This window comes from Acinonyx jubatus, chromosome B1 (genome assembly GCF_027475565.1).
Source record: "Acinonyx jubatus isolate Ajub_Pintada_27869175 chromosome B1, VMU_Ajub_asm_v1.0, whole genome shotgun sequence".
Taxonomy (NCBI): domain Eukaryota; kingdom Metazoa; phylum Chordata; class Mammalia; order Carnivora; family Felidae; genus Acinonyx; species Acinonyx jubatus.
The window spans coordinates 130,523,926-130,548,809 of record NC_069382.1 but is presented as its reverse complement, the minus strand read 5'-3'; the positions used below and the strand labels follow the sequence as shown (position 1 = coordinate 130,548,809).

Below are 24,884 nucleotides of genomic sequence, written 5' to 3'. Positions count from 1 at the left end.
GAACAGTAACTTGCACATAGCATGCACTATATACATTTAGTTACTATCATGGCTATTAGTATTATTGTAAATTTGCTTTATTTCAAAGCACCGTATCGATGTTGTATTTCTTCAAGTTTGACCATTTTGGGAACTTTTTTTTGCTTTGTGAAATGAACTTTATAAGCTACTGAATTCTCACGTGCTTGGTCAGGTGTATTTCTTGCACCAATTCATTTGTATAATAAAAGAACCTAGGCTGTATATGTATATATTACATTTATTCTTGTTCTGTTTCCTTTTGGTGTGTCATGTTTAAACTGTGGATATAGTAGCAGCTTAGCACTTCTCAATGTGGTAAGATAGAGTCTGAATTTTTACTGTTTTTTACAAGTTTTTAAAATTAAATTTGTTTTGGAAAAGTAAACAATTAGGCATGTAAGTTTCTCTTGTCAGAGTGGGTAGCAGATTTGTGCTTGCTGAACAGAGTCTCATACTTGGGAAAGAAATTTGGTACTTGGTTGGCATAGACTGGAACAAAATCAGTGTTTCCTGTTCAGCATCTCATCAGTACTCTTACTTTACCCCTGAACCATGAAAAGTAACTAATTTTATAACAATTCATTAGATACTAGGGCTCCATATGTAAAATTTTGCCTTTTTTTTTTTTTAAGTTTATTTATTTTGGGACTGAGAGAGAGAAAGAGCGTGTGTGTGCACAGGGGAGGAGCAGAGAGAGAGGGAGAGAGAATCCTAAGCAGGCTACCCTCAGCATAGATCCCTGAGATCATGACCTGAGCCAAAATCAAGAGTCTGAAGCTCAACTGACTGTGCCACCCAAGCACCCCATATAAAATTTTGCTTTTTAAAACACACATACCTGAAATCTGTTTGCCATTTTTGGTAAATACATGTGTTCCGTATCTGTTCCCTTTTATTGAGTATGAGTTTAGGGTGGGTGAGGAAGATCTTATTTTGAGAGTTCATTGTTTGGATTTCCAATGCTGTGGCAACTTAGGCATGTGCAGGTCATCATAATCTGAAAATAATGATTCTACCACTTTTGTTTTTTTAATCTTCTTTTTAAATGTTTTATTTATTTTTGAGACAGAAAGAGAGCATGAGCAGGGGAGGGGCAGAGAGAGAGGGAGACACAGAATCCGAAGCAGGCTCCAGGCTCTGAGCTGTCAGCACAGAGCCCAACGCAGGGCTTGAACTCACGGACTGTGAGATCAGGACCTGAGCTGAAGTCGGATGCCTAACCAACTGAGCCACCCAGGGGCCCCATGATTCTACCACTTTTAATAAAATTAGTCACATGTCAAGTATTCTCCCACCTCACACTCATGAATAGACTTTTACTGTTTAAGTTTTCCCTGATTGTTGGCTGTTTGACAGTACTTCACAGATGCAAGGTGAGCGTAAGATGAAATACCAATTGTTTCAAAGTTTTTAAGTGGGATAAACGGAACAGTTGAATTACATATAAAGCTGTAGACAAACAATATGAAAGAAACCGTTTAGGAAGAAGAAAAGCTTGATAGTTTCTTAAAAAAACTAAATATACTCTTAGCATATGATCCAGCAGTTGCTCTCTTTGGATTTATTCAAATGTGTTGAAAAATTTAGATCCACACAAAAACTTGCATACTTACGTTTACAGCTGCTTCATAATTGCTGAAACTTGGAAACAACCAAGATGTTTTTCAGTAGGTGTGTGGATAAATAAACTGGTATACACAGACAATAGGATATTACTCAGCTCTGAAAAGAAATGAGCTCTTAAGCCATGAAAAGATGTGGAGAAACCTTAGATGTACATTGCTAAGTGGAAGAAACCAATGTGAAAGGGCTACATACTGTGTGATTACAACTACATAAGGTCTTGGAAAAGGCAAACCACTGGAGACAGTAAAAATATCCTTGGCTGACAGGGGTTGGACAGGTAGGGGTGAACTGGCAGAGCTCAGGATTTTTAGCACAGTGAAACTATTACACTATAATGGTGGATTCATGTCATTATACATTGTTCAAACTAGTAAATGTACTGAGAGAATGAAACCTAGTGTAAACTGTGGACTTTGGGTGATAATGTGTCATTGTAGGTGAATTGATTGAAACAAATCTACTCTTCAGTGGGGCATGTTGGTAGTGGGGGAGGTTGTGTGTGGGTGGGGGGTAGGTATAGGGGGTGGGGCTGAGGATATTTAGGTGTACTTTGGGCTCAATTTTGCTGTGAACCTAAAACTATTCTAAAAAAGTCTATTTAAAAAAGGGCAAGTAGGACCCCCTTGGCTACTTCAATTTACACAGAGACAGGTAAATGGAAAATAAAACACATACTGCTCTTGTTAAAAAAGGTTGACAGTCTGGGCGCCTGGGTGACTCAGTCCTTTAAACATCTGACTCTTGGTTTCGGCTTAGGTCATGATATCACGGTTTATGAATTTGAGCCCCACATTGGGCTCTGTGCTGCCTGTGCGGAGCCTGCTTGAGATTCTCTTTCTCTCTCTCTCTCTCAACAAATAAACTTAAAAAAAGTTGACAAGTCAGTGAAAGGATAATGTTTCAAACAAGAATGGTGTATCAAAAGATTGATTAAAGGAGGTCTTGGGGAAATTTTGATGAAGGCTTTTAATATTTTTGCCAAAATTATCCCTTATGATTTGACTGTGAAGGTAAAAGCAAAGGTTGCTATATTATGCAGTTACATAAGTTTCTTAATTTTTTTGATTTTTTTGTTCTAAGGCTTAGTGTATAGATTTGGTTATAACTTATAACTTATTGAACTATAATGTTGACATTTATTTTCATAATTTAAAATTTCATTTTAAAAGGTGAAGCTACATATTCAAACTCTTTTTCACTACAGTGAAAATTTGTTTGGTCTCTACTTAAGTGGCCTTCCTCTGTTACTTTCATGTGAGGAAGGACTTCTTGCATCTATGGTTGGCGGGGCATTATGCCAAACAAGGGATATAATGTTTAGCTAAAACAGGTGTGCTCCTTGTTCTCCATTTGTTTACAGTCATGTGGCACCCTAACAAGTGTAAAATCACAGTCGTAATTCAATGAAGAAAAAGAAAATAGAGCTCTGATAGCATGTAGCAGGGAGAACTTATTTCTCCTAGTAGTTAATGAGGAAGACTTGCTTGAGGAAGTGAACTTAGAAGTTCACTGAAGGAAGAATGTAGGTTAGTAAGGTAGAGGAGGAAGCTGTTGCTGGTCAGTGTTATGCCCAGAATTCATGATCCCCAAAGACCACCAGGGAGCCGAGTCCGAAGCAAAAGCAAAGAGCCTTTATTCGAGCTAGCTTGAGCTCAATCCCCTACCTGCACCGACGCAGCGGTGAGATACCAGGGAGAGAGAGCGAGTTTCAAAAGGACAAAGGTTTTATTGGGGCCTGGGGGCAGTTGGTGAGGTAATGGCTATGGCCTCAGCTGATTGGCTGGGGAAGGGTCCTGGGGAAGGGTCGGAGTCCTGTTAGGCAGGTGAAGGGGGGTTACTCAAGGGGAGGAGGTGTGGTCAAGGTGAAGGACACAGAACAAGATGGAGTCGCCGGTGTAGGCCCGCCCTTTCAGTCAGGCCATGTATGGAGAGGGAATGTGGGCATTTTTAGGCACTGACAGGTCATTTGGCAAAAGCACAAAGGAGCAAGGTGGAGGGTGATAGGCAGTTCTTGTAGGTCAAGTTAAGAATTTAGTTTTTGGGGGGGCATCTGGGTGGCTCAGTCTGTTAAGTATTCGACTTTGGCTCAGGTCATGATCTCACAGTTTGTGAGTTCAAGCCCTGCATCAGGCTCTGTGCTGTCGGTTTAGAGCCTGCAGCTTGCTTCGGATTCTGTCTCCCTCTGTCTCTTCCCCTCCCCCACTCTCTCTCTGTCAAAAAATGAATAAATGTTAAAAAATTTTAAAAAAGAATTTAATTTTTTAAATAATTTTTTCTATGCAAATATAAATACATAAATTGACCTAAATGCATAAATGTGATCACTCGTACTTCCTTTTACTGGTATGTTTGGGTAGTTTTCTTTTTCTTTCTTTCTTTTGCTCACTTCCTTTTCTCCTCTCTTTTTCCTGTTGTTAAAAAGCAGAATTCAGCTAAGTAAATTGAGAGATCTAATAGACTTAATGATTTGTGAATTGCGCAGCATGGGGTCTAGCAAGTAGAGGGGAGTGGGGAGGTGTTAAAATGGAAGGTTTTTATAGAAAGGAAGTGGAGGCAAGAAGGTTATTAGCACAAGAAAAGGATTGTTTCAGCCTAGGTTGCTTTTCCTTTGGGGGTAGAGGAGGGGGTGTTACTTTGAGGATTACCTCGTCTACCTTTGGGAGACAGAGAGGGCCCAGGTGTCAGATTACCTCATTAGCTGATTAGACTGGTAAAGACTACATTTTTGGTGGAGGTTGAAGCTGCGATTAGATTAGGTATTAAGACTCAGTTTGAGGACTTGACCTAAGTGACACCATTTTGGGCCAGTAGTTTTCTTTTTAACACTTTCTTATCCCTTCTTCCAAACCTCTTCCCTTTCAGAAAAAGGGTGAAGGGGAGAGCCACCCCCCTGTTTTCTTCCCTCCACCTTTTCCCTCCTTCCCTTCTTCCTCCCTCCCCTTTACTTGTCTTTCCTTCTTCTACCCACATTCACACCACATTCTCTAACCCATATTAAGAACTTGATGATATGGATCCTTTTATATTATTCCCATGCTCGTGAAACAAATAGTATAGACATTTGCAGTAGGCAAAATAATGGCTCCTAAAGATGTCCACATCGTAATCCCTGAGACCTGTGAATACTTTGCCTTATATAGCAGAGAAGACTTGACACATATGATTAAAGTTAAGGACTTTGAGATGGAAAGGGTATCTTGGCTTTTCCATGTGGGCACAATCTGATCATGAGTTAAAAAAAATGGAAAAATGTTTCCAGCTGTGGTCAGGGAGGACTATACTGAAAAAGGATCAAAGAAAGATTTGTTGTGTGTTTTGAAGGAGGAGGGAGGGAACTGTGAGCCACAGAATAGGGGTGGTTTCTGGAAGCTGGGAAGGGCAAGCAAACGGATTTTTCTCTAGAGCCTCCAGAAAGGAATCCAGCCTTGACAACTTGTTGATTTAACATTGGGTTCCAAAATGATGCCGTTTTAAGTGTTGGGGTTCCGAGCGTATGGCCAAGAAAGAATTCTTGAGACTTCTTCTGTGCAAAAAGGTGATTTTATTAAAGCACAGGGACAGGATCTATGGGTGGGAAAAGCTGCCCCAGCATTGTGAGGAGAGACTGATTATATACTTGGGAATTGGGGGAGGTAAAGTCAAGGGAAGTTCCCAAAGGGATTTTCAAATGCTCAAAAAGACTCAAAGGATACTGGAGGCCTAGATTGTCCTGCTGAGGTTATTTTTTCCTCTAGCAAAGCCTTAACATTAAGATGTAGGGAGTTCCTGGAGAAATGTTATACTCTGCCTGCCTGAAGTAGTTGTTGATAGGCTGCAGGTTATCAGGAAATTTAATTTTATCTGCCATTTCTTTCTGCCTTTGTTTCCCACATCATTGTGAGACCTGTGTCTGACTTACAACCTGTAGAACTGTAAGATAATAATTTTGCATTGTTTTCAGCAGCTGAGTTTGTGGGAGTCTGTTATGCAGCAATAGAAAACTAATAACATTATGTACATACTCTTAATTAAATATGTACTTATTTTTTGTTACTGCTTTTTAAAAATGGGATCATATTATACATACTGTTCTCCGTCTTGCTTTTCCTTTTCAACAATACCTTGTGAAAATACTGACAAATTACTTTATGTCATTATTTTTAATAGCTACTTAATGTTTAATCCATGGTGTGGCTCTTCTAAACCATCCCCATATTATTACGCATTTCTTTTACTTCCCATTGAACACTGCTGAAATAAGCATCTTTTATATATGTAACTGTTTCGTTGTTGTTGTTGTTTGTGGGATAGATTACCAGGAATGAAATTACTGGGTTGAAGGATATAAATATATTAATCATTGTTGCCAGATTGCTTCTGAGAAAGTCAGTAACAGTTCACATCTCTACCAGCAATATTTGGGAGGTGGTGTTAACCTTTTTGAAGGTTTGTCAGTCTAGTTGGTAAAAATAATTTAATGTTACTTTAATTTTCATTTTTTCATTGCTAGTAATTATAAATCATCTTTTTAAAAAATAATCTTTTAATGTTTCTTGGCTCTTGGATCTGCTTTTCTGTAACTGTTTAGTCCTGTAATTTGCCCAATTTTCTATTCCAGTTTAGCCTTTTCTTGCAATTTGTAACAATGCTGTATATTATAGATATTAATCCTTTGAATGTCATCTACATTGCAGTCTATAGTTTGCCTTTCCCCTCTGTTGATTGAGTCATTAGTGCACAGCAGTTCTTAATTTTGATGTAGTCCAATTTATCTTTTTCTTTGTTGCCTGTGCTTTTGGTTATATCCAAGAAATTATTGCCAATTTTAATGTCATGAAAGTTTCCCTGTATGTTTGCTTCTAAGAGTTTTATAGTTTTAGGTTTTATGTTTGGGTCTTTGAACATTTTGAATTAGTGTTTGCATGTGCTATAAAGTAAGGGACAATCTTCATTTGCAGGTGCGTGTCTCATTTTCCCAGCACCATTTGTTGAAAAGACTGTCCTTTCCCATTGAATAGTCTTGGTGCCCTTGTTGGATATCATTTGACCATATGTGTGAGGTTTTATGTGTGAGTTCTCTGTTCTATCCCACTGGTCTCTATGTCTGTCTTTATGCCTGTATGATACTGTTATCATTACTGTAGCTTTGCAGTAAGTTTTGAAATTAGGAAGTATGGCACCTCCATCTTTTTCTTTTTCAGGATTGTTTTGGCTATTTGGGGTCCCTTGTTCCTGATCTTAGAGAAAAAGCTTTCAGTCTTTGACCATCACTTCAAAAAGTTGTGGGCTTTTCATATATGGCCTTTATTATGTTGAAGTAGTTTTCTTCTAGTTTGTTAAATGTTTTTGTGCAAGGGTGTTGAATTAGGACAGACTTTCTGCATTACTTGGGATGATCATGTGTTTTTTTCCTTCATTCTGTTAATGTGTATTACATTGATTGGTTTTTGTATGTTTAAAGATGCTTGTATTCCAGGAATAAATCCCACTTAGTCATAGTGTATAATCCTTTGAATGTGCTATTGAATTCTGTTTGCTACTATTTTGTTGAAGATTTTTGCATTGATATGCATCAAGGATATTGGTCTGTAGTTTTCTGATAGTCTCTTTGTCTAGCTTTGGTGTCACAGTAATAATGCTGGCCTCATAGAAAAAACTTGGGAAGTATTCCTTCCTCTTCACTTTTTTGGAAGAGTTTGAGTTTTAATTCTTTAAATGGTTCATAGAATTCACCAATGAAGCCATTGTCTTTCAAGCTTTTCTTTGTTGGAAATAAATAAGGTTTGGTATCACCTTTTAAAATTATTCATATAACCCTTTCAAGTTTCACCACTTGCCTACACTTTTTTTTTTTCTTTTTTGGTTCAAGAACCAATCCAAGATCACTGATTGCATTTAGTTTTTCTTTTTCATGTCTTTTTAGTCTGCATCTATTTGGAAGAGTTCCTCTGTCTTTCATGATGTTACCAGTTGAAAGAGTACAGACATTTACTCTGCAAGTTGTCCCTTGACCTGGATCTGTTCTATATTTCATGATTAGATTCTGGTCATATATTCTTGTGAGGAGTACCTCAGAAATGATCACTGTGTACTTCTCAGTGTATGGTGTCAGGAGGCACAGGATGTTGACTTATTTCACCATCCTATCACATTTTGTTTGTCTTAACCATTTGTCTCAAAGTATAGTGAGAGCAGGGGAAGGGAGCTGTCATCAGTTCACCATGTTCTCAGAATCCTTTTTCCACTTTAGATGTCATCACTTAGGGTCATTAGGGAATTTAGCCTTTATTTTAAGAATAATGAGAAGTCATTTAAGTTTTTAGGCAGGAGAAGACATGAAACATTTTTGTGTATGCTGTGAGGTAGAGGTTCAGTTTGTTTTTGTATATATTTTCTACTTATTTCAGCTCTGTGCCTTTTTTTCTTTTAATGTTTATTTATTTTTGAGAAAGAGAGCAAGCACAAGGAGGGGAGGGGCAGAGAGAGAGGGAGACACAGAATCTGAAGCAGGCTTCAGGCTCTGCACTGTCAGCCCAGAGCTGGACCTGGGGCTTGAACCCATGAACCATGAGATCACGACCTCAGCTGAAGTCAGAAGGTTAACCCACTGAGCCACCCAGGCGCCCCTCAGTTCTGTGCCTCCTAATGTTACTTTAAATTTTATTCTGAAGTTTACAATTTGTATTTTTATTATAGTCTGACTTCAAGTAATATTACATTACTTCATGTACAATGTAAGAACCTGGCAACCTGTATTTTCATTATCTTGTCCTTTGTGCCATCTTTGCCATACATTTTACACGTGTGTTAGACTGTAGACCATTTAAAAAAAATGTATTCCCTCACATCGACTTACAGTTTTCTTTTACATTTGTTTTTATGTAATTTTCACGACAAACTTCTCCAACTTTTGTGCTAACAAAAGTAAACCTGTTCCTTTTTCTCAGCTAAAAGAAATTCAGTGAGTAGATTCAACTAAGATCTAGCAATATTAAAAAAATTTTCATATTTGAAAATAATTTCTCAGATGTTGGGCTTCTATACTTTGAAGTTCAAAAGTATGTTTTGGGGTCTTTGAATTAGGTTCTTTATTTTTTAATTTTAATTTAAAAAAATGTTTTAATGTTTATTTTTGAGAGAGACAGAGCATGAGTGGGGGAGGAGCAGAGAGCAAGGGAGACACAGAATAAGAAGCAGGATCCAGGCTCTGAGCTGTAGGCACAAAATCCAACATGGGTGTGGACCCGTGAACCATGAGATTGTGACATGAACCAAAGTTGGATGCTTAACTGACTGAGCCACCCAGGTGCCCCATAGGTTCTTTATTTTTCCTATTTTGGTATGTATGTAAAACATTTTTCTTTTCTTTTATTTGTTTTTTGATTGTTTTTTTTTTCTTTCCAGAAACTCATTTTTATCCTGTGGGTTTCATCTTAACTCCAACATCATGTCTAGTTCTAATGGTGCCAAAGAGAATTCGCACAACAAGGCTCGAACATCTCCGTATCCTGGTTCAAAAGTCCAACGCAGCCAGGTTCCAAATGAGAAAGTAGGATGGTTTGTTGAGTGGCAAGACTATAATCCTGTGGAATACACTGCTGTCTCTGTCTTGGCAGGACCCAGGTGGGCCGATCCTCAGATCAGGTGAGCAAACTAGTCAGTGTTAGCTGGTAGCTGGGTGTAAGACGGAGAAGAGAATGATTGTATTTGTAAATTACCATTTTGATAGCTGAAAAATCATTTTCATCTAGTGCTTGACTTTGTTATAAAGCAGTTTCCAACATTTGGCTGGGATTCTTGCTAAAGCTAGACAGTCCATGTTTGCTTATTCTTTTGGGAGTTTTATGATCCTTCCCAAAAGGTAAATCTATTTTACTATGGAGATTTTTGTTTTATGAGGTGACAAGTAGTGGTATCTGTTTTCATTTGTTCTGTTTAGGTTATCAGTAGAACATCTCTTATTGTTATTTTCCACCATAGCTAGACTTGTATTTGAAGTAGTGAAAAAATTTTTCAGAAATTTTTCAGATTACCAAGAACAGCATGATGATAAAATTGGAGTAATGTGATAAAATAGAAAAGGGATAAAGAAGAAAAAACTAAAGCAAAAATCCTTTGACTAAATTCATAGAAGTACATTGATTCACATTTTCTATTTATGTTCCTTTTAATGAATACGTAGAGTGTTTAAATGTACTGAGTATGAACTAGGTACTGTACTAAACGTTTTATAAACATTATTTTATTCTTACAACTATTCTGGAAGATAGGGTTGTTATTTGTGCTTTATAGAAAAACAAAACACACACAAAAAATGGAAGCACACTAAGTTTGTCCTTTACATATTGTCACAGAGCTGCTAGTAGATGGTATAGTGTGGACTTGAACTCAGTCTGACTCCAGAATTCATGCTCTTAATCACTCTGCTAAGCTGCTACCCTAATTTTAGAACAGCTTTACAAATTTGATTCCATGGGAAAATTTATTATAAATGCCTCGAGGCATAATTTAGTCAAGTAAGTAAAAACTGTTGCAAGTTGGATAGATCCAGTATTAGTTCTAGGTTAAACTTTACTATGGACTTATTGCTGTGACTAGATTTTGACATACAGTTTCCCTATTTTGTTCAAAGGTGTGTTTGTCGTTTTGTGATACTACTTGGATTTTAATTAATCATGAAGCTAATCTGTAGAGAAATTTGTAGCTTTAATAAGTTGCATTTTCCCCATTTTGAGTATTTACATATTTGCACATACATTATACATATACATTATACACAAAAGTGATGTTGGTAGGGGTGCTATATAGTGTAAATAGAGGAAGATTGCATACATTTTCTTATTTTTCATTCAGTTTAATTTTTAAGAGTTGAATTTATATCACCATCTAAAATCAAGCTTTACTACCAATATTAATATTTCAATTATGATTATGTTCATGTTTTTTTTTTCCTCTGGTGAATTTCTAGAGTCCCAAGGGCATTGTAACCCTGGCTGTATAATTTCATGATTTTTACCATTTAATTATTTTTTATTTGTGTGTTAGATGGAAGATTGGTTAGAAGTTTTGAGAGAGTTTTTGGATCATTCAAATTGGAAATTATTTCCAAAATAGAGCAGAAATATTTCTATGTTCTCTTAACTGATATTAAAGCAAGGAAAAAAGTGAAACTTCTGTCAGAACCACCTATGAATTATGTAGTGCTATACAACTCTTTATTCACTATCAACACAGTTATATCAGTGATTTTGTAATGGTGAGGAAAGTAGTATATTTATGTCTACTTTGAAAATAAATATTTTTTAAAGTTTATTTTGAGAAAGAGTATGAGCAGGGGAGGGGCAGAGAGAGAGAGGGAGAGAGAGGATACTAAGCAGGCTCTGCACTGTCAGCACAGAGTCCGACATGGGGCTTGAACTCAGGAACTGTGAGATCATGACTTGAGCTGAGATCAAGAGTTGGATGCTTAACCAACTGAGCCACCCAGGTGCCCCAAAAATATTTTTATTGAGGTATGACAAATGAAATAAAATGCACACTTAAGTGTGCAGCTATAGCTCAGAACAACTTTTTATTTCTATAGCAGTAACTACCATCCAGATTAAAATTCAGAACATTTCTAACATATAACATTGATTTTAATCTAGATCATAGTTATTATGAAGTTTTGGGGTAAATTCACAGTTTTGTGGATTTATTTGATGAAAATATTAACCAGTGTACATTTGAGGAAATTAAAATTACTTTGAGACCATAAAAACATCAAGATATCACAGAGAGTATTATTTCTGGAACCACATAGGAACCATTAATTGCAATATTGTGCCCACAGACAATTCTTCCATGCTGATAAATGATGTAGACTTTTTTTGTACCGTGTGGGAGGAACTGTGGTTTCTCTGCCTAGTCCTTCCCAGAGGGATTATAATACACATCCTTGTATTGGAAGGTGTTTTGGTTAACTTTTTTCTTTTTTTTCCAGAAACTGTTTTGAAGGACTAAATGGATTTGTAAATGAAAACTAACTCTTAAAAATTTTAGTTTCAGGGATACTTTATTATAAATAACAGGCTGACTGGCGTTAGTAAGCTGTTGGTAGTATTGGGCCATTATTTCTTATTTTGCTTTGGTATTCTTATTACAGTGAAAGTAACTTCTTTCCCAAGTTTAATGAAAAGGATGGGCATGTTGAGAGAAAGAGCCAGAATGGTCTATATGAGATTGAAAATGGAAGACCCAGGTAGGTACTGGGGATGGATATCTTACAATAAATAGGTCTTCGAAAGGTAGAAAATGTAATTAACATTTATTGAGTGTTTGTGTGTGCCAGACAATGTACAAAAGAATTTATATATGTGATCTGATTAAATCATTACAATAACCCTGTGGGTGGATATTTTTAGTTCCATTTACAGATAAGGAGAGAGAATGTAAGCAATTTGCATATAGTAAGTGGCAGAGGCAGTATTTGAGTGCATTTTTTTGTAACTCCACTTTGAAGGTAGAAATAATTAGTTGAATAAATTAACAGAGGAAGGATTGAGAATTGTATGTTTATTAGTTCTTTATTAAATTTATTAAATTAGTGCCTTAAACTAAGAATTTACCCAAACATGTAAGAGTAAAAATAAAAATAACCCAGTAATTTAACATCAAAATTCTTTCTGTACTTTTAAAAATGATTTTTATACACAACTCCAACAATTTCCATTTTCCTTAAGACATTATAAAAGTTAGGAAAAAATGTAAAAATTAGCATGCCCCAAATAAAACAAAGAAGGATCAGATTCTGTAATCATGGTTTTTATCTTGCAAAAATGTTGCAACTTGTATTCTTCCTTCCTCAAGGACAAGGCAATGATCTGTCTTCTCTCACCACAACCTGGTCCTTTAGTTTTGCTAACTCTTTCTTTGGTCATAATTTCACTTTTCTGTCTTTTAAGTCAGACCTTCTTTGCATTTGACTTATTCCTTAGGTGCTTTTCTGGATAAAAAAATATGTTAAAAGATATTTATCCATGAAAAAGAATAGGCAGCAAAGGCAAGCTATCATGTTGTTTTAGTCAAGAGTCTAATGGAAACAATTCTCGCTTACCTTAGTAAAAAGTGAACTTTAGGGTTATGGGGTCATCTCAAGCAGTCCGAAGTGTAAATGCAGCTAACTTTAGGTAGAATTGAAAATCTGTCTCTGCTTTTCTTTCTATGTTGCCTTTATTTCTCTTTCACTGCAAACAACTTTCTCTGCTTCTCAGACTATAGGGTAGTCTATGTGTCTTTTCCATAGTTTCTGATTTACCAGTTATAAGCTTGGTTATCTATAAAAATGAACTTTCACTCTTTAAATATTGGCTTTGATCATTTGTGTTCAGGGATGTATACTTATTTGGAATAAAACATAGTTGCTGGCCACCCTGCCCCTCCTCCTGTGAATTTGAAAAGTAAAATTATTGTCACCTGGGCAGGTGCCTTGTCTTAACTGAAAGTCTTGCTGATATATTTTTGGGTCTAGTACAGTATAAAAATTCATTCAACTTGAATAACAGTCACAAGGAAGACCAGAATAAAAACAGATGGCTGACAGGGAAAATTTTGGCTGTTTGTGTATTTACTTTCATATATTGGGAGTACAAAAGATATAATCTTAAAAAGGTAAGATTGTAGATTAGGGCATTTTACTGGGACATAATGAAAGTTGAACATTTAAGGAATATTCATTGGAAGAAAATTACTCAGGCCTGAGTGTTGCTATGTTCACCTGACAGACTTTTTAACATTGGGTTGTGCTATTGGTTAAATAGTTGGCATTTTTATAAAATTGTTTTCTTTAAAACTTGAATTTTGGTATATTTGAAATCTTGAAATATTGAATAATACTGCCTCATTATATGCTACAAAATATATATTATTGGTAATAAACATCCAGAACCCACTGAGAAAACATTTTCTTTAAAAAGTAACAAAAATAATGGGAAGGGTTGTATGAGATGAGAGTAAGAAAAGGGGATGTTGAGAAAGTGAGGAGAAATGTGGGTATCTTGAATGATAAATCATCATTGTTGTAGAGCTAGAGGATCATTAGGTGCAGACCATTCATCTGCCCTGTTGTAAGAGTCCAGTAAGGTGTTAGTTTGTGTTCAGTGAAAACTGAAACAAATTCTCTTATAGAAAAACTTCAGAAATGAGATCTTCCTCCTGGATCAAGCCCAAAGCTTAAGACGTGCACAAAAGAAAAGTTAAATAACAGCATAAGGAAATGTGTGATTTTAGTGGCAGATAAGTGATAGCGTTGCTGGATTTGGGAGGAGATACTATTTCCCTCTTATTGCACTTACTGCCTTCTTTTGGGCCATGTCAGGTTGGGTTTAAAAAGATGAACATATTCAATTGATTTTCTATATTCTTTTCCCAGAAATCCTGCAGGACGGACAGGACTGATTGGCCGGGGGCTTTTGGGGCGATGGGGCCCAAATCATGCTGCAGATCCCATCATAACCAGGTAAGAATGAAAAAAAAACATTTCAATAGCAAAGAGCCAGGTGATTGGAGAAATATGGACTGTAACTATGTGTTTATACACACACACACACACACACACACACAAACGTATGTATGTATATGTACACATGTATAAATATATGCGTTTGTATACATATATGTATATGTGTATGTATATGCTCATAAGTGCAAACACTGGAAATGTATATTAAAAAAATTTTTTTAATGTTTTTATTTATTTTTGAGACAGAGAGAGACAGAGCATGAGCAGGGGAGGGGCAGAGAGAGAGGGAGACACAGAATCTGAAGCAGGCTCCAGGCTCTGAGCTGTCAGCACAGAGCCCGATCTGGGGCTCGAACTCACAGACTGTGAGATCATGACCTGAGCTGAAGTTGGACGCTTAACTGACTGAGCCACCCAGGCGCCCCTTGAAATGTATATTTTAAAGGGTCTTGATGTGAAATCATACTGATGTGATACAAGTGTAAAGTTGTAGTTTTATATGAGTAGGCTAGGCATTATCTGAACAAAGTTAATTCACATAGTGAATTTACTGAACATCTGTTTGTTCTCAAAATTGAGTAGGTGCTTTGGAGGATATAAACAAAATAAAAGAATTCTACGTTTCAGCTCCCTATCACAGAAGAGCTATGGCTTCATTTGTAAGATGAAAATATGAACTAAGAAAACGTGTCAAGGTACAATGGGTGAGACAGTCTGATTTAAAAATTAGATTAGTTGTGGGTTGTGATGACGGTAAACTGGAACACCGAAGAAAGGCATTATGAAGTAGGCAGACTTGAGCTGAACTTGAAGCTTGGATAGGGGGACAACAGGAGGCCTAAGAAAAAAAGCTTATAGTAATATCTATTTGAGTTTTTTTTTTTAAATATGAAATTTATTGTCAAATTGGTTTCCATTCAACACCCAGTGCTCATCCCAAAAGGTGCCCTCCTCAGTACCCATCCCCCACCCTCCCCTCCCTCCCATCCCCCATCAACCCTCAGTTTGTTCTCAGTTTTTAAGAATCTCTTATGCTTTGGCTCTCTTCCTCTCTAAACTCTTTTTTTTTTTCCTTCCCCTCCCCCATGGGTTTCTGTTAAGTTTCTCAGGATCCACATAAGAATGAAAACATATGGTATCTTTCTCTGTATGACTTATTTCACTTGGCATAACACTCTCCAGTTCCATCTACGTTGCTACAAAAGGCCATATTTCATTCTTTCTCATTGCCATGTAGTACTCCATTGTGTATATAAACCACAATTTCTTTATCCATTCATCAGTTGATGGACATTTAGACATTATGGACATTCCATAATTTGGCTATTGTTGAGAATGCTGCTATAAACATTGGGGTACAAGTGCCCCTATGCATCAGCACTCCTGTATCCCTTGGGTAAATTCCTAGCAGTGCTGCTGCTGGGTCATAGGGTAGGTCTATTTTTAACTTTTTGAGGAACCTCCACACTGTTTTCCAGAGCAGCTGCACCAGTTTGCATTCCCACCAACAGTGCAAGAGGGTTCCCATTACTCCACATCCTCACCAGCATGTATAGTCTCCTGATTTGTTCATTTTGGCCACTCTGACTGGCGTGAGGTGATATCGGAGTGTGGTTTTGATTTGTATTTCCCTGATGAGGAGCGACATTGAGCATCTTTTCATGTGCCTGTTGGCCATCTGGATGTCTTCTTTAGAGAAGTGTCTATTCATGTTTTCTGCCCATTTCTTCACTGGATTATTTTTCAGGTGTGGAGTTTGGTGAGCTCTTTATAGATTTTGGATACTAGCCCTTTGTCTGATAGGTCATTTACAAATACCTTTTCCCATTCCATTGGTTGCCTTTTAGTTTTATTGATTGCTTCCTTTGCTGTGCAGAAGCTTTTTATCTTGATGAGGTCCCAATAGTTCATTTTTGCTTTTAATTCCCTTGCCTTTGAGGATGTATCAAGTAAGAAATTGCTGCGGCTGAGGTCAGAGAGGTTTTTTTCCTGCTTTCTCCTCTAGGGTTTTGATGGTTTCCTGTCTCACATTCAGGTCCTTTATCCATTTTGAGTTTGTTTTTGTGAATGGTGTAAGAAAGTGTTCTAGTTTCATCCTTCTGCATGTTGCTGTCCAGTTCTCCCAGAACCATTTGTTAAAGAGACTTTTTTCCATTGGATATTCTTTTCTGCCTTGTCAAAGATTAGTTGGCCATACTTTTGTGGGTCTAGTTCTGGGGTTTCTATTGTATTCCGTTGGTCTATGTGTCTGTTTTTGTGCCGATACCATGCTATCTTGATGATTACAACTTTGTAGTAGAGACTAAGGTCTGGGATTGTAATGCCTCCTGCTTTGGTCTTGTTCTTCAAAATTACTTTGGCTATTCGGGGCCTTTTGTGGTTCCATACAAATTTTAGGATTGCTTGTTCTAGCTTCGAGAAGAATGCCGGTACAGTTTTGATTGGGATTGCATCGAATGTGCAGATAGCTTTGGGTAGTATTGACATTTTAACAATATTTATTCTTCCAGTCCATGAGCACAGAATGTTTTTCCATCTCTTTATATCTTCTTCAATATCCTTCATGAGCTTTCTATAGTTTTCAGCATACGGATATTTTACATCTTTGGTTAGGTTTATTCCTAGGTATTTTATGCTTCTTGGTGCAGTTGTGAATGGGATCAGTTTCTTTATTTATCTTTCTGTTGCTTCATTATTAGTGTATAAGAATGCAACTGATTTCTGTACATTGATTTTGTATCCTGCGACGTTGCTGAATTCACGTATCAGTTCTAGCAGACTTTAGGTGGAGTCTATTGGATTTTCCATGTATAATGTCATGTCATCTGCAAAAGTGAAAGCTTGACTTCATATTTGCCAATTTTGATGCCTTTGATTTCCTTTTATTGTCTGCTTGATGATGCTAGGACTTCCAACACTATGTTAAACAACAGTGGTGAGAGTGGACATCCCTGTCGTGTTCCTGATCTCAGGGGGGAAAGCTCTCAGTTTTTCCCCATTGAGGAGGATATTAGCTGTGGTCTTTTCATAAATGGCTTTTATGATGGTTAAGTATGTTCCTTCTATCACGACTTTCTCGAGGGTTTTTATTAAGAAAGGATGCTGAATTTTGTCAAAACTTTTTCTGCATCGATTGACAGGATCATATGGTTCTTTTCGTTTATTAATGTGATGTATCACATTGATTTGTGAATGTTGAACCAGCCCTGCAGCCCAGGAATGAATCCCACTTGATCATGGTGAATAATTCTTTTTATGTGCTGTTGAATTTGATTTGCTAGTATCTTACTGAGAATTTTTGCATCGATATTCATCAGGGATATTGGCCTATAGTTCTCTTTTTTTGCTGGGTCTCTGTCTGGTTTAGGAATCAAATGAATGCTGGCTTCGTAGGATGAGTCTGGAAGTTTTCCTTCCCTTTCTATTTTTTGGAATAGCTTGAGAAGGATAGGTATTATCTCTGCTTTAAATGTCTGGTAGAATTCCTCTGGGAAGCCATCTGGTCCAGGACTCTTACTTGTTGGGAGATTTTTGATAACTGATTAAATTTCTTCAGTGGTTATGGGTCTGTTCAAGCTTTCTATTTAATCCTGTTGGAATTTTGGAAGTGTGTGGGTGCTTAGGAATTTGTCCATTTCTTCCAGGTTTTCCAGTTTCTTGGCATATAATTTTTCTTAATATGCCCTGATAATTGCTTGTATTTCTGAGGGATTGTTTGTCATAATTCCATTTTCATTCATGATTTTATCTATTTGGGTCATCTCCCTTTTTGAGAAGCCTGGCTAGAGGTTCATCAATTTTGTTTATTTTTTTCAAAAAAACAACTCTTGGTTTCATTGATCTGCTCTACCGATTTTTAGATTCTATATTATTTCTGCTCTGATCTTTATTATTTCTCTTCTTCTGCTGGGTTTGGGGTGTCTTTGCTATTCTGCTTCTATTTCCTTTAGGTGTGCTGTTAGATTTTGTATTTGGGTTTTTTCTTATTTCTTAAGATAGGATTGCAATGTATTTTCCTCTCAGGACTGCCTGCACTGCATCCCAAAGCGTTTAGATTGTTGTATTTTCATATTCATTTGTTTCCATATATTTTTAAATTTCTTCTCTAATTGCCTGGTTGACCCATTCATTCTTTAGTAGGGTGTTCTTTAACCTCCATGCTTTTGGAGGTTTTTTTTTTTAAGTTTTTTTTTTTTTTTTAACATTTATTTGTTTTTAAGACAGAGAGAGACAGAGCATGAACGGGGGAGGGTCAGAGAGAGGGAGACACAGAATCTGAAACAGGCTTCAGGCTCTGAGAGCCCGACACGGGGCTCGAACTCACGGACCACGAGATCATGACCTGAGCCGAAGTCGGCCGCTCAACCGACTGAGCCACCCAGGCACCCTGATGCTTTTGGAGGTTTTACAGACTTTTTCCTGTGGTTCATTTCAAGCTTCATCGCATTGTGGTCCGAAAGTATGCATGGTATGATTTCAATTCTTGTGTACTTATGAAGGGCTATTTTGTGACCCAGTATGTGATCTATCTTGGAGAATGTTCCATGTGCACTCGAGAAGAAAGTATATTCTGTTGCTTTGGGATGCAGAGTTCTAAGTATATCTGTCAAGTCCATCTGATCCAATGTATCATTCAGGGCCCTTGTGTCTTTATTGATTCTGTGTCTAGATGATCTATCCATTGTTGTAAGTGGAGTATTAAAGTCCCCTGCAATTACCACATTCTTATCAATAAGGTTGCTTATGTTTGTGAGTAATTGTTTTATATATTTGGGGGCTCCGGTATTCGGCGCATAGACATTTATAATTGTTAGCTCTTCCTGATGGATAGACCCTGTAATTATTATATAATGGCCTTCTTCATTTCTTGTTACAGCCTTTAATTTAAAGTCTAGTTTGTCTGATATAAGTATGGCTACTCCAGCTTTCTTTTGACTTCAGTAGCATGATAGATCGTTCTCCATCCCCTCACTTTCAATCTGAAGGTGCCCTCAGGTCTAAAATGAGTCTCTTGTAGACAGCAAATAGATGGGTCTTGTTTTTTTTTTTTATCCATTCCGATATCCTATGTCTTTAGGTTGGAGCATTTAATTCATTGACATTCAGTGTTATTATAGAAAGATATGGGTTTATTGTCATTGTGATGTGTGTGGGTTTCATGCTTGTAGTGATGTCTCTGGTACTTTGTCTCACAGGATCCCCTTTAGGATCTCTTGTAGGGCTGGTTTAGTGGTGATGAATTCCTTCAGTTTTTGTTTGTTGGGAAGACCTTTATCTCTCCTTCTATTCTGAATGACAGACTTGCTGGATAAAGGATTCTTGGCTGCATATTTTTTCTGTTCATCACATTGAAGATTTCCTGCCATTCCTTTCTGTCCTGCCAAGTTTCAGTAGATAGATCCGTCACTAGTCTTATTGGTTTCCCTTTATATGTTAAAGCATGTTTTTCCCTAGCTGCTTTCAGAATTTTCTCTTTATCCTTGTATTTTGCCAGTTTGACTATGATATGTCATGCAGAAGATCAATTCAAGTTACGTCTGAAGAGAGTTCTCTGTGCCTCTTGGATTTCAATGCCTTTTTCCTTCCCCAGATCAGGGAAGTTCTCAGCTATGATTTCTTCAAGTACACCTTCAGCACCTTTCTCTCTTCCTCCTCTGGAATCCCAAATATCGTATATTATTGCATTTTATAGCATCACTTAGTTCTGTAATTCTACCCTCACACTCCTGGATTTTTTTATCTCTTTTTCTCAGCTTCCTGTTTTTCCATAATTTTATCTTCTAATTCATCTGTTCTCTCCTCTGCCTCTTCAGTCCGCGCTGTGGTCGCCTCCATTTTATTTTGCAGCTCATTTATAGAATATTTTTAGCTCCTCCTGACTGTTCCTTAGTCCCTTGATCTCTGTGGCAATATTCTCTGCTGTCCTCTATACTTTTTTTAAGCCCAGCGATTAATTTTATGACTATTATTCTAAATTCATGGTCCATTATATTGGTTAAATCATTTTTGATCAGTTCGTTAGTTGCTACTTATTGGAGTTTGTTTTGAGGAGAATTCTTCCGTTTTGTCATTTTGGATAGTCCCTGGGGTGGTGTGGAACTGCAGCGCACTTCCCCTGTGATGTCTGGAGTATCTTGTGTTCGTGGGCTCGGCCTCAGTCAGACCTGCTGTCTGCCCCCAGGCCACCGCTGGGGCCACAGTCAGAGTGGTATGTACCTTATCTTCCCCTCTCCCAGGGGCAGGACTCACTGTGGAGTGGTGTGGCCCTTGTCTGGGCTACTTACACACTGCCAGGCTTGTGGTGCTGCTTCGATGGGATCTGGTGTATTAGCCAGGGTGGATCCGCAAGGTGCACAGGGGCGGGAGGGGTAGACTCAGCTCGCTTTGCCTTCGGTGGTCCGCTTTGGGAGAGGCCCTGCGGCACCGGGAGGGAGGCAGACCCGTCAGAGGGATGGATCCACAGAATCACAGCCTTGGGTGTTTGTGTGGTGCAAGCAAGTTCCGTTACGGGAACTGGTTCCCTTTGGGATTTTGGCTTGGGGATGAGAGAGGGAGATGGTGCTTTCCAGCGCCTTTGTTCCTTGGCAAGCTGAGCTCTGTCCTGCGGGGCTCAACAACTTTCCCTCCCATAGTCCTCTAGCTCTCCTGCTGTCCGAGCAGAGCTGTTGACTTATGACATTCCAGATGTTAAGTCCCACTGACTGTCAGAACACACTCCTTCCGGCCCCTCTGCTTTTGCAAGCCAGACTCGGGGATTCCACCTTGCCATGCAGGCTGCCCCTCCGCCACCCCGGCTCCCTCCCGCCAGTCCAGGTTGTGCGCACCGCCTCTTCACCCTTCCTACCCTCTTCCGTGGGCCTCTTGTCTACGCTTGGCTCCAGAGAATCCATTCTGCTAGTCTTCTGGCAGTTTTCTGGGTTATTTAGGCCGATGTGGGTGGAATCTAAGGGATCAGCAGGACGTGGTGAGCCCAGTGTCCTCCTATGCCGCCATCTTCCCCCTCAAAATCTTCCATTTGAGTATTGAGGGACAATGAAAGGATCAGCTGGTCGAAGCAGAATATTTTGTAGAATAGTGGGTAATCAAACATGTAATTTTTATGCAGTTTTATTGTGGAGAATATTACAATAACAAAATTCAGGAGTGTTAAGGGGAGCCCTTGAAGATTTCGGAATAGGGGACAGGCATTCTCTTCCTGAGGTAAATCTATCTGGTAAGCCACATCATATTCAGAAGGCCCCTTGGTAAGCATGAATCAGAATAAGGAAGGCAGGTGAATCTTAGGTTTAGATGGACTTGACCATCTTCATAGGAATCATCTTTTCAGCACGTTTGGAATATTCTGTCATCTCTGTCATCCTTTTAATTTTTTTATTTTTAGGATTTCTTCACTGACCAACTCCGTCTTCACAAATAATTGTCACTTTGCTTTAAATAATGCAAATATCCTCAATATTTTTATTTTTTAATTTTCATATTTTGAGGGTCTTCCTTTCTTTCAGGAAACTTTTTCTCTGATCTGAGATCCAGTAATGATTTCATAGGTTAACTCTAAGAAAACAGCTTAATTCCCTTATTTTCAAGTTACTGGAAGAGGCACCAATATTTGTCCCATCTTATTCTCCTTGGCCTTTCAATTTCCCTGACAAAAGAGGTCTTTACCCCACAGCTCACTCCAATTTTCTCCTTCCATCCTTTCTTGCTTCCTTCTGCCCAGCCATCTACTTATCTTATGTATAGATGCTTATGTATCTACCTACCAACCCACGTATCTATTTAAAATTCCTTTAGAGGGGCACCTCGGTGGTTCAGTTGGTTAAGTGTCCAGCTCGATTTCGGCTCAGGTCATGATCTCATGGTTTGTGAGAGATCCTGCTTGGGATTCTCTTTGTGTCTCTCTCTCTCTCTCTGCACCTTTCCCCTGTGCATGCATGCTCTCTATTTCAAAATAAATAAATAAACTTAAATAAAATTATTTTAGAAACTTTATGGTTTAAATGAAATGGGAAGAGTTAATATACTTTTAATGAATGTAAATAAAAAATATTAATGACAGTATCAGTTTTGTTTCCAACTTTGGTAAGGCTGGCTAAAATCAGGAAGGTGTGAAGCATTTGAAGTAGAAATGCCAGTAAGGGGACAAGAAGCAGAAAAGGGAAGCTAGACACTTGGAAGTTAGCCTTTCATTAGCTTATCTTTACCTCTGGTGGGCCAAATACATGGGAGTGTATGTGGTGATTGGGTTGCATTGTTTTGAAATAATAGACTTTTTGAGCTTAATGTGGCCATTATACAACAGCTTCAGCAATAGCTGAAGACTTTGAGAGGGTCCAAGGCTATGGAAAAGCCCACAGATGGCAGAGTCTAGCTTTCACCTGTACTGTTAGGTTGATGCTCTTTATTACCTCAGTAATGCATATATTTAGCTATGAGTTGGTCTAAATGAGTGAGTGGCAGCGGAAATGGAAGGAAGAGAAGAATGTAAGATGTTAAAAAGGAAGCATCAACGAGGCTAAAGCACATTGTTAAAAAGTATTGCTCTCCTCTGCTAGGTGCTGTCATCAGTTTTTCCATTTGTTTCTCACACAACTCCTCAAAGTAGATATTAACATCTCTGTTTTATAGATCTGAAAATGAAGACTCACTGGGGTTAAGTGACTTGCCTAAATGTTTATGTCGATCTGAAATTTGAGTCTGTGGTATTTGGCTCCAGATATTATACTTTTTCTCTTTTATACCAGTTTTTCACTAATGAGTAATCATAAGAATCATCTAGGCACTTTAAAGATTCCATTCCCTTTTCTTTCAAGTACTTCATGATTCAGAACAGCTCTGTATAGTGTAGTTTAACAAATGCTCCAGGGAAAGTGTTAAATGTTTCTGTTCTCAGGGACCTCTCCTAGAGATTCGGTGGGTACAACTATCTGATGTTCCTTTAGATCCTTTAAAGTGAAAATGAGGTGGGAAGTGTTGATACATTACTGTGAGTAAAGTCAGATCCATAGTTAGTGGTATTCTCATTTTCTTTCCAGTTTTGGTGAGACAGGAAGGTGTGAGCCATCAGAAGTGGGGAGGGAATATCAATAGTATTTAGAAATAACCTTTGGCATTTAACAAATGTTAATGAGGTTCATTAATTAAAATATACATTATTTCCATTATATCAAGGATTTTGTTTTAAATTCGGTAATAATTTATTTGATGATAAGGTTTTGGAGTGATGGGGATTGGAGCTAATGGTCAAGAAAGAATTCTTGAGACTTCTTCAGTGCAAAAAGGTGATTTTATTAACACATGGGGTTAGGACCCGGGGGCAGAAATTGCTGCCTTGGGACCTCTGAGGAGAGACTGGTTATGTACTTGGAAGTTTGGTGAGTAAATTGGTGGGGGGGGGGGAGTTTCTAAAGGGATTTTCATATGCTGAAGAAGACTCACAGGATCCAGGAGGCCTAGCTGTTGTCAGCTAGGTCGTTTTCCCCTCTAGCAAAGAATTCACATTAAGACAGCAGGGAGTTCCTGGAGAAATGTTATACCCTGCCTGCCTGAAGTATTTGTCAGTGGGCTGCAGGTTGTAAGGAAATTTAACTTTATCTGCCATTTCCTTCTGCCTTTGTTTCCCTCATCATTTGGTATTTACAATAAGGAACAAAGGAAGAAACTACTCTGCTTGGTAGTTCTTAAATGAGTGCCTTTGGGGTAAAATCTGAGAAGGTAAACCGGTTATGTGACTGTTTGTTCATCATCAGTCTGGCCCTCTCTGGCCCGGCAGCGCCTCTCCCCCAGTCCTGCTTCTCCCTGTGCTGCGGCCTCAAGTGGCGGCATATCTGTCTTGGTTTTCCCAGCTTCTCCAATGTGATGTATATATAGTAGGTGCTGGTAAGTGTGTGTGAGTGTACAGAGCATCTTTCACCTTCTCACACCCTCCTCTTACCCAATTAGTGTAAACATTCTGTTTGTTTGATTTAAGTAGACAGTATGGTGATTAAGAGTGCAGATTCTGGAAGCAGATTGTCTGGGTTCAAATTTTGGTTTATACCACTTAGCTCTGCAGTCTTGGACAAGTTTAATCTACTCTGTGCTTCATTTTCCACATTTGTAAAATAAAGATAATAATGCAACTACTTTATAGGGTTGTTTTGAGACTTAAATGGATAAATACATGAAAGACTTAACAGTATCAGGTACATAATAAGTGCTATAGAAATGGGCCTTAAGAAGTAAAAGTACCACGTCTACCTTCGTTCCTGTTCTCAATCTTGTACCTGGATCATGGTGATGAGGTTTTGGGGTGATGGTGGGGTTCAGAACTCATGGCCAAGAAAGAATTCTTGAAGACATCTTTGGTGCAAAAAGATGATTTTATTAAAGCACAGGGATAGGACCCGTGGGCAGAAAGAGCTGCACTGGGGTTGTGAGGAGTGACTGGTTACATACTGTGGAGTTGGGGGAGGTAAAGACAAAAGGGAGGCCTCCAGAGGGACTTCAGTGTGCTAAAGAGGACTCCTAAGATACCTGAGGCCTTGCTGTTGTCAAGCTAAGCTTGTTTTCCCTCTAGTAAGGCATCAACATTATGACTGCAGGGGGTTCCTGGAGAAATGTAATACTTTGCATTTGCTTCAAGTATTTGTCAGTGGGCTGCAGGTTGTAGGTTATAAGGAAATTTAATTTTACCTGCCATTTCCTTCTTGCCTTTGTTCCCCACATCACTGTGGAGGGGAGGGTGATATTAGGGGCTCCAGGAAACTGAGTCTAGGTTTCA

The 24,884-nt window shown here is 38.2% G+C and overlaps 1 protein-coding gene across 9 annotated transcripts in view; it reads left to right on the top strand.

Annotated features, from left to right (window-relative positions):
* NUDT9 (nudix hydrolase 9) overlaps positions 1-24,884 on the top strand; it is a 101,507-nt gene that overhangs the window by 3,156 nt on the left and 73,467 nt on the right. For 7 of the 9 annotated variants that reach the window (XR_003420443.2, XR_008296245.1, XR_008296246.1 and 4 more), the window contains exons 2-4: positions 9,031-9,270; positions 11,771-11,866; positions 14,036-14,122. Coding sequence is in view for 6 of the 9 variants with exons in the window: in XM_027060494.2 (XP_026916295.1) it covers positions 9,031-9,270; positions 11,771-11,866; positions 14,036-14,122 (423 nt within the window). In the remaining 3 variants the exon portion in view is untranslated. Of the gene's footprint in view, positions 1-3,547; positions 3,570-7,384; positions 7,408-9,030; positions 9,271-11,770; positions 11,867-14,035; positions 14,123-24,884 lie in introns of those variants that run through there. The other 2 variants (XM_053217144.1, XM_027060485.2) reach the window with 2 other exon arrangements.